We start from the raw sequence: 10000 nt of genomic DNA, 5'->3' as shown, positions 1-10000 counted from the left end.
CGCCGCCTCTGGCGACGTGCCCGCGGCCGGCCAGGCGTCGCCGTCCGCCGCGGCTCCCGCGCTCGGTCTCAGGCTCACGACGTCCGCGCCGTCTCTCGCCGAACTCGTCAGCGACAACGCCGCCCCCGGGAACTACGACGACTACTACTACTATGACTACTACTACGACTACTATGACGACCAGAACGGCACCGAGACGGACCTCGGGCCGCTCGACCCCCCGACCCGGCCGGCGGAGCCCTCCACGCGCCCGACGGAGCCCTCCACGCGGCCCACGCAGCCCACCACCGCCAAGCCCTTCCGCTTCGCGTCGCGCGACTCCACGCGCACCACGCGCCGCCCCGCGCTGCCGCGACGCCCCAGTAGCGACGGCGACGACGGCGACGACGGCGGCAACAGCGCGGCGGGCAGGTACTCGACGCTGTCGGAGTTGATCGCGAGCCTCAGGCAGAAGTCGCAGGACGAGCCTCCGCCGCCGCCGCCGCTCACCAACAGCCTGTCTGGCGCCGGCGACAGCAGCCGCGACAGCCGCGTGCTGCAGAGCCCCGCCGCCTTCTCCGTCGGGCGCGACGAGGGGCGCGGCGCCGCGCGGCCCAGCGTGGAGGTGCGCGTGACCAACTCGACCGAGAGCTCCGTGGTGGTGGCGTCCGTGCAGACGTCGCACAGCGTGAGCGTGAGCGAGAGCGTCGGCCCCACGACGCGCCTGCCGCCGGTGGGCCCTCCTGCCTCGTCCTTCGCCGCCTCTTCCGCCGCCCGAGCCACGACCTCCTCCACGACGTTCCCCGCTCCTCCTGAGGCCACCGACGAGGCGCAGGAGACGACCACCCGCCGCTCGCTCTCCGACATCCACGAGACGGTGGACGTCGCGCCGGCCATCCTGCCCGGCCAGGCCTCCTCCTCGACCGCCGCGCCGCGCCCGCCCAAGCGCCTCGACGACTTCTTCCCCAGCATCAACAGCGACAGCGGCGCCAGCGAGAAGGCGCCGCGACTCCCCGAGGGCCCGCCGGTCACCGCCTCCACGGAGACGGCCTCTAAACCGCGCCTCGAGAGCCTCTTCAACATCGAGATCGACACCAAGGGGCACACCATCACGGCCACCGATGCCAGGCTGGGCGCCGTCGAGGTGGCCGACATCTCATCCTTCCTGCCGCCGGGCTACGAGGCGGAGGACACCACCAGCTCCTCCACCTCAACCACCTCCTCCACAACCACGTCCACATCCACCACGGAGAAGGCCGTCCTCCCGCCGGAGACGACGCCGGAGTCCACCAGCACAACCTCCACGTCCACGACCCAGAAGACCAACCTCCTGGAACTGTTCTCGGCCATCCAGAGCAGCACAGACGCCACCTCCAGCTCCACCACCTCCACCACCTCCACCACCACCACCACCGAGAAGGGTCCCCTTTCCGGACTGTTCAGCGACGCCGACCTGGTGGACGCGTCCGCCTTCCTGCCCCCGGGCTACACGCCCTCGGAGCAGCCGGCGGCGGCCGAGACGACCACCAGGAAGGCTCCGGTCGTGGTCACCGTGGACCCGTCGGCCTTCCTCCCGCCGGGCTTCAAGCCCTCGGAGGAGCCGCCCAGCGAGAGCGCCACGCCGTTGGTCCCCGAGATCAAGACCGTCGATGTGTCCGCCTTCCTCCCCCCCGGCTACAAGCCCTCCGAGGAGCCCCCGAGCGACACCTCCACCCAGGGGCTTCCCGTCATCCAGACTGTGGACATTTCCGCCTTCCTGCCTCCGGGCTACAAGCCGACGGAGGAGCCCGCCGCCGAGACCACCACCAAGAAGAGCCTGGCCGTCGAGACGGTAGATGTGTCGGCCTTCCTGCCTCCGGGCTACAAGCTCTCGGAGGAACCGGCCGGCGACAGCACCACCAAGAAGGCGCCCGTCGTTCAGACCGTCGACATCTCGGACTTCCTTCCTCCGGGGTACAAGCTCAGCGAGGAGCCCGAGGAGGACGCGACGAAGCCTCCCTTGATCCAGACTGTGGACGTCTCCGCCTTCTTGCCTCCGGGCTATCAGCCTTCCTCGGAGGGTGAGTCCTCCTCCTCCTCCTCCTCCTCCTCCTCCTCCTCCTCCTCCTCCTCCGACTCGACCACCACCACCACCACCACCGAGCGCCCTGGGCCCCGAGGCTTGGTGTTCCCGCGCCGCCCAAGCCGCCCTTCCTACCTGACGACGCCCAAGCCCACAGCCCCAACGGCCTCCGGGCCCCCGCCCCTCAAGCCCACCTTCAGGAACCTCTGGGAAGCGTAAGTCCTTTCTCGCGTCGGCCGTCGCGGCGCCCGTCGGTCCCCTGAGTTGTTCCGGGGCTTACACCAGTTATTAAGCTGAAATGACTAAATAAGTTCAATAAGCTTTGATTGTTAAATGATCTGTTAGGTTTAGGTTGATGAATAGTCTTATCAAGTCTATTAAGATAGTAAATTAAAATATAAAATGATTGATTAAGTTTTGATTAATAAAAAAATATGAAGTTTGAATTCTTAAATGATTTATTAAGCTTAAATCCATAACTGATTCATCAAGTTTAGATTACTGAATGATATGTTGACTCCAATGTTCCCTCTCGCAGTGTGAAGACGACCACGGAGTTCACCGGCTGGAAGTCCACGACGGAGGCAACACCCGCCGGCGGGGCCCCCAAGGCCAAGGACAAGGACAAGGCCAAGGGCACGACCACCACCACGACCACCACCACGACCACCACCACCACGACAACCACTACGACCTCTCCAAGACCAACAACTCCAGGTACGATTTTGAACAAAAGGAGAAAATTTTGCCAAAAAAAAAAAAATAAAAAATAAAAAAATAAAAAATAAATAAATAACGTGAAGCCTATCCTGCGAAAAAAAAAAGAATAATTGAAAAAAAGGAAGTCGATCCACAAAAACAACGCCAAACCAAGCACTAAGACAGCAACCCACTTTCAGGCGTGTGTGGGTCCAAGTGTCGCCTGGCAGCAACCATCAGGATCGTCGACGGCACGGAATGGCGGCCTGTGCTCTCGAACAGGGACACGACGGAGTGGCAGGAGCTCGCCAATACCGTCGAAATGGAGGTAAGTTCTTGTGTGTGTGTGTGTGTGTGTGTGTGTGTGTGTGTGTGGTGTGTGTGTGTGTGTGTGTGTGTGTGTGTGTGTGTGTGTGTGTGTGTGTGTGTGTGTGTGTGTGTGTGTGTGTGTGTGTGTGTGTGTGTGTGTGTGTGTGTGTGTGCTCTCGAACAGGGACACGACGGAGTGGCAGGAGCTCGCCAATACCGTCGAAATGGAGGTAAGTTCTTGCGCGCGTGTTGGGGGGATGCGTGTGTGTGTGTGTGTGTGTGTGTGTGTGTGTGTGTGTGTGTGTGTGTGTGTGTGTGTGTGTGTGTGTGTGTGTGTGTGTGTGTGTGTGTTTCTGAAATATTTTGACGTACCCGAGATGAAAATAAGGTGAACAAAGTGAACATTGATCATAATTTTAAAAAATGAATATGGCTCAACCCCTTTCCTTTCCCCTTCCCCTGCCTCCCCCTTTCCCTTTCCCCCACCTCCCCTGCCCCCACTTTCCCTCATCCTCCCCTTCCCCCTTCCCTTCCCCTTCCCTTTCCCTTTCCCCTTCCCCTTCCCCTTCCCCCTCCTCCACCCTTCCCCTCCCCTCCCCTTCCCCCACCCCCTCAAACCCCCCACTGACATGGCCCTCCCCCCCAGCTGGACATGCTCTTCCGCCGGAGTCCCCTGTCCCCCTGGTACGACCGGGTTGAGATCGACGCCTTCAGCCCGGGCTCTGTGCTGGTCGATTATATTCTGCACCTGATCGACCTCACCACCACACTCGACACGCTCGACCTCAAGGAGATCGTCAACGGCGAGATGGTCGACAACGATTACTTTCTGGGAAATTACACCCTCGATCCCAAGTCTACGGATTTCAGAGGTGGAGGAGGAGGAGGAGGTCGATCTGCGTTTTTTTTTTCTTTTTTTCATTATTTTGTTATTATAGGGTTTCTCTCTCTCTCTCTCTCTCTCTCTCTCTCTCTCTCCTTCTCTCCCTCTCTCTCTCTCTCTCTCTCTCTCTCTCTCTCTCTCTCTCTCTCTCTCTCTCTCTCTCTCTCTCTCTCTCTCTCTCTCTCTCTCTCTCTTTTTTTATCCCTTTGTGTTGAGTTTTTCCCTGTATGTTCTTCATATTTTTTTATTTCCCCTTTTTTCGTTTCCTTTTTTTTGAATCTTGGTAATGAAAATAAAATTGAAAAGGTGAGCATATATTATATAATAATTTATATTTAGAATTAAAAGATATATATTGATATATAAATTAAATTTTATTACGTATTTTTCATTTTTTTTCAATTCCATGCTATCAGTATTGACCTTTTGGTGTAAGTATTTCCTGTATGTACTTTGATATTAATCGAATAGTCTTTGATTCATCGATATTTTGAACAGTTTAAGTAATATTTTCTTTATCTCCTGTTTTTTATCCAGCTATCTTCCCATTCTTATAAGTATTTATAAGTATTTTTTTCTAACCTTCAGTTTTCCAACTACCTCTCCCATTATTATAAGTAACATCTCTTTATAAGTATTTATAAGTATCTTTTTCTCCAGTTTTCCATCATTATAAGTAATATCTCTTTATCTCTTATAAGTATTTATAAGTATTAATTTCTCAAGTTTTCCATCATCATAAGTAATATCTCTTTTTATCTCCAGTTTTCCAACCACCCCTCCCATTACCCCCCATTATTATAAGTAATCTGTTTCTATCTCCTTGCCTCTTTCCTCATTCCGTGGCCTGTGTTGCAGTCCTGCACGAGCGAGAGCAGCTGAGAGAGGAAGAAGACTCGGGTTACCTCATTCCTCAGTGGCTGATAGCCGTCATTGTTATCGGGTTGGCTTCCCTCCTCTTCATCCTCATTTTTGGAATTACTGTGGTGAGTATTAAGGGTTTTTGTCTTTATTGAGTTAATTATGGTTTTTTTAAAAATAATTTCAACTGGTTATGCTGATTTTTTTTTTCTGTATCTTTTCATTGGCGTGTGTATTTTTTTTTTTTTTCTGTGATGTTGTTGGTTATTATTATATGTATTTTTTCTCTCTTTTAGTTTTCCAAAAGCTAATTAGCATGAATCAGTTTTCTTTTATTTAATTGCATTAATCGACTAAGGTCTCCTAAATGGTTTTCTTCATGGGACTTTTGACAACTTTTGTTAACGCATGACTAAGTTTCCCTTTTCTTGTTAGTTTTGTTCTTATTTATTTTTCTTTTTTATGACACATCTGCATAACTACCTTTTTATTGGATGAAATAAAAAAGACATGATAATGGCTACAATAATAATAATAATTAATTAGTAATTTCAAAGCTTATATTTCTCTCACCCTTCCCAAATAAGAAGGTATTTCTTGATTATTAAAAAAAAAAAAAAAAATGCTGCATGTCTCAGTATCTCTTATTTCCTGTTTTCTTTGCACGTGTCCATACCCCCATTTCCTGTGCATGGCCCACCTGCCCCATGCCCCATTTTCTGTTGCAGATTTCACCTGCCTTACCTGTTTTCATTGCACGTTTCTACTGCCCCTTAACCCAAGCTCTGTCTTTCTCTCTCTCTCCCTTGCATGTTCTTCCCAGTATGTGAATCGAACCTGTTGCAACATTGTGAAGCCCAACGAAGCTCCACTCACTGAAGAGATGCTCAACGATTGCAATGTGGGTTCCAAGCTCTTATGGAGTGCTGTTGATATTGCTCCTGGTTTGATCAGTTTAGTTGGTTTCATCTCTGTATATATCTCATTTTGTATATAGTTTATTTGTAGTGTTTATTTTCTGTATATCTGCATATATATATATATATATATATATATATATATATATATATATATATATATATATATATATATATGTAAATGATATATATATATATATGATATATATATATATATATATATATATTTATATATTATATATATACATATAATATATATATATATATATATATATATATATATATATATTATATATATATATATATATTTTATATATATATATATATATATATATATATATATATGATTGTTTTATTTTTGTCCGTTTATCATATTTCTCTGTTTTGAGGAGGTATTTTTTTGTATATTTCTAGATGCAATGATTCCTTATGTATTCCATTTAGGTTTGCTCTTTTTACAGAATTTGATATTTTTACTTCTAAGATTACAGATTGTTATGATTATTATTGTGTGTTTTGCATATCATTTTGATATTTCTAGCTCTTGCAAACACACATGTCTTTATACATAGAAACCTATACACATAAAAAAATCTCACACAGCTTATCGTACTGCACATACAAGTACCCCTCCCATAAAAAGAAAAGAAGAACCAAAAATCATCCGAGTCATATAACACATATTTAGTCAATAACACACACATTACATAACATATATAACCACTTTCCACTTGTAGCCATTTAATAAAACCCCTTTTTTCCAGCTGGTGAACCGTGCAAGGGTCAAGAAGCGACATGATGTTCCTCTCACAGCCGAGATGCTGAATGAACTGAACAAGGCTCACATGGCAGGCATTGACGGGCCATATGATATGGGTGGCCTCTACGATATGGAAGGCATCTGGAACGAGAAGTTTGACAGGAAGGTGGCCAAGGTGAGGGAGGAGGTGGTTGAGTGTTGTAACTGAGTTATTATTCTTATTTACTGCAGATATTGTGAGTATTAGTATTAATGTGACCACTGATATCACTATCATTTTAACTTTTTGCTGTAGAAGCTTTCAGTACTTCTTCTTTGTAATCATACACTAATTTCTAAATTTTCTTTTGTTTCATCATTTTCTTTGCCATGATTATTTGGAATTAGTAAAGCATGGAATCAAGAACAACGACTTTTTATTGCTGGATAAGGAAGAGCCTAATTAATCTTCTTTTCCCTTCCAGCCCCCTTCAAGCAGAGGCAAGGGTTACAACCCCAACTACAACATCAACATCTACGACTCGTGGCGCACTGACTGGTCCGGTCCTTATGGCTCCTCCGCTACCTATGCCAAGAGACGCCCTGACACCAATTTCTGACATGAGGACTCTCAAGAGGAGGACATAGAGGACTTCTAGACAGGAGGCATCATCCTAGGGTTCTTGGTGGCAAGGGCAGCTCTTCCCCTCTGAGTGTGTGTTTGTGTGCACGTTTGGAGGATCTTGGTTTTTGACCTTCAGAATAAGCTCACAGTGTTGTTTCAAGAGGAAAGGAACTTGAGTGTCATCTGCAGCCTCCAAAACCAAAGACTTTTTGAGGGGATTGGCTTTCCTCCTTTGCCTTGCCAGGACCAGGAGGATGAGGAGTTGGTGCTTGTGCGGATTTTTCTTGCATGTTGCACCAGCCCTTTTGCCTTTTGGTGAAGCTTGCACACGCTGTCTGCAGACCTCCACATTCAGGAACCACTTTTATATGACTGTTAAGTTTTAAGAAAGTCTATCATTTTGATGACTTGTGGAGAGTGTGTGGGCTTCACCATGTCTAGTTGGCCTTTTTGGATCGTGTTTAACACATTGGCCGTTCATTTAACCTAGCTCTGCTTTGTCCACATTCAATGGCACTCTGTTGTGCTGTTATACTCAACTATGGTGCACAAGATAACATCACTGACATGTGGTGTCTTACCTGACTATGAATCTGTCAAAATTATTTTATAGAACTTATCTTCAGCCTGACTAATTCCTCATATATTTGAATACTCCTGAACTGTAGCCGAAGTGAACACGGTCCTGTCTCCTTTTGGGAACATGTTTTGATATATAAAACACTTTCAAAAGTGTAAATTTCTCTATGCTTTTTATTTTATGTAATAAGCAGAGAGCTGTATACATACGAAGACATATATGAGATTATAATTTGTACATCTAGAATAGATTTTATAATAATATCAGCACTGAAGTTAATAGACTAGATGAATCTTGAATCAAGTTGTAATTTAAACATACTGCACAAGATTTTATTTTTTAGAAACTTCTAATAAATTTCATATAGAGTACAGTTTTAATGTCTTGTAAAGATAATATTTCAAGCATTTTGTGCTTAGGAGCACCATTTTCCAAGGAAAAAATTTTATATATGAAATATTCTAGTGTGCTACACTAGTACATCAACACTCTATAGCAAACTTGCCTATAGTCAGCTTTTTTATATATAAAAGGTAGAAGTACTATTGCCTGCAAGAATTCAGTTCATCACTGAAGTAGGAGTCTTGTATATGGGGCACCATTTGATTCCCACCTCTAGGCTCATTTTGCACTGTTCCTGTGTTTTACCTCCTCCCCATCTCCCTCCAACTCAGTGAGCACTATCAAAGAAATCATTAAGAATTTTCAGTAAAAAAAAAAAAAAAAAAAAAAAATGAAGAAAAAAAAAGAAACTGAAATGGAATATTATGAATCTGATGATATATAGAAATGGATGCATAAAATAATTGCTGAAATTTGTAATCCATTTACATACCAGAAGGAGTGGAAAGTTCGCAGGAATGAATGGAGAGGGACAAATACTTAGAGTGGGAATTCGACAATGCCACATACACAGTGCTACTATCTATGCAGGCAGGTATAATACATAGTTTTAGGCTACATCAGGTTCATGTGAAAGTAAGCCTGTTGTGCCAGAACAGCTCCAATTTCGCACAAAAATTACATTACCGTGTGTCCTTTACCAGCGATCATGAAGTCTGAGTTGCCCATTTGAAACAAACTTTGGTGAACTGTGATAACATTTTAAAGTAAGGCAGTTTGTAACACTTGGCAATATTTGCTTATGTTTCGGATGAAAACCCAGTTTTTGAGTAAGATAGAAAGTATTAGACCCTCCAAGAATAATTTTTTCCCCTTTTTTTGTGTCATTTGGGTGGTATTTTTTGGAAATTCTGAATGTAAGCTACCTTCTATAAGAGTGAGCTAGATCATGGTGCCACTAAGGGTCAAGGTTTTAAAAATATGGGTCTCAAGCTCAACGTTATTGGACCTATAGTAAAAAGATTGTTACATTGAAACACTTTCAGTATTGGTGTTCGAGAATCATATCTCGAGGAACTTTAGTTACGCTGACATATTTGACTGGATGTAGGAAATAGAGAAAATTATTTCAGAATTTAGCTGTTTGGTCAGCAGATATAGTTTTAGACTTTATTACTCCTTAGCTTGTAAGTAACACATTATGTATAGATAACCAATAATATTTATAAATGTAAATTCTTATTTTTTAGTGGCATTCACTTTTCATGTGATGAATGTAAGTGCATCAATGGATGATATCTGGAAAAAACAATATTTAAGAAGTTTAGTTTTTTCTGATCTGATATAACATTCTTTTTTTTTTTAAAGCAAAATATACTTTGTGGTCCTCTCTGTATTTTAGGGTTAGTTGCTGTCTTGTCACTTATTACTCGAAACAATATAAATGGATTATGTGAAAATACTCTTAACTGTGTTTTATGTATATAACTGTACAATTTAAAATGTTAAAGCATTATAATCTTGATTTCCTTATGATGTAAGTATGAGATGTAGCTTTTTTTCAACAATATTCTTCTTATCTTTTAGCAAAGGTGCATGAGGCACTGTGGTCAATTTCCGTATCAAATAACAATAAGTAAGCAAGGAAAAGAAATATTTTCTTAAGTACACCATACCAGTTGTAGTGAAATCAAAGTAGATCATTCCTTTAATAATGAACAAGAACCTCTATTAATGTAAGTAAGCTGGACAAATGAGTTTTTGAATGAACGAGTGTTTATAATGCATCCAGCAAAAGGTTGCGTGTTGCCTCTGATTGCCGTGTGAGCAGATGATTTCAGAATGTCGCATCTAGTCTGGATGGATGTTTGAATGTGTCCTGTCAGTCATCTGGAAATTGTATGGATATGATGAAATAATTCCTTCCATTTGAGACACAGTGAATAAAACATGTAAGTCTAATAGAAGAAATCAAATATACAATACTTACCATATAAATCATAA

The 10000-nt window shown here is 44.6% G+C and overlaps 1 protein-coding gene across 1 annotated transcript in view; it reads left to right on the top strand.

The window, feature by feature from the left end:
• LOC119597550 (mucin-5AC-like) overlaps window positions 1–10000 on the top strand; it is a 24699-nt gene that overhangs the window by 14408 nt on the left and 291 nt on the right. Inside the window, exons 5-12 of the mRNA XM_037947126.1 lie at window positions 1–2256; window positions 2580–2758; window positions 2941–3068; window positions 3696–3921; window positions 4791–4918; window positions 5617–5694; window positions 6475–6645; window positions 6935–10000. The exon at window positions 1–2256 is cut by the window's left edge and continues 38 nt beyond it; the exon at window positions 6935–10000 is cut by the window's right edge and continues 291 nt beyond it. Coding sequence (XP_037803054.1) covers window positions 1–2256; window positions 2580–2758; window positions 2941–3068; window positions 3696–3921; window positions 4791–4918; window positions 5617–5694; window positions 6475–6645; window positions 6935–7069 — 3301 coding nt within the window. The 3' untranslated portion in view covers window positions 7070–10000. The remainder of the gene's footprint in view (window positions 2257–2579; window positions 2759–2940; window positions 3069–3695; window positions 3922–4790; window positions 4919–5616; window positions 5695–6474; window positions 6646–6934) is intronic.

Source organism: Penaeus monodon, chromosome 39 (genome assembly GCF_015228065.2).
Source record: "Penaeus monodon isolate SGIC_2016 chromosome 39, NSTDA_Pmon_1, whole genome shotgun sequence".
In the NCBI taxonomy this organism is placed as follows: Eukaryota; Metazoa; Arthropoda; class Malacostraca; order Decapoda; family Penaeidae; genus Penaeus; species Penaeus monodon.
This window is presented reverse-complemented; position numbering and strand designations above follow the sequence as displayed.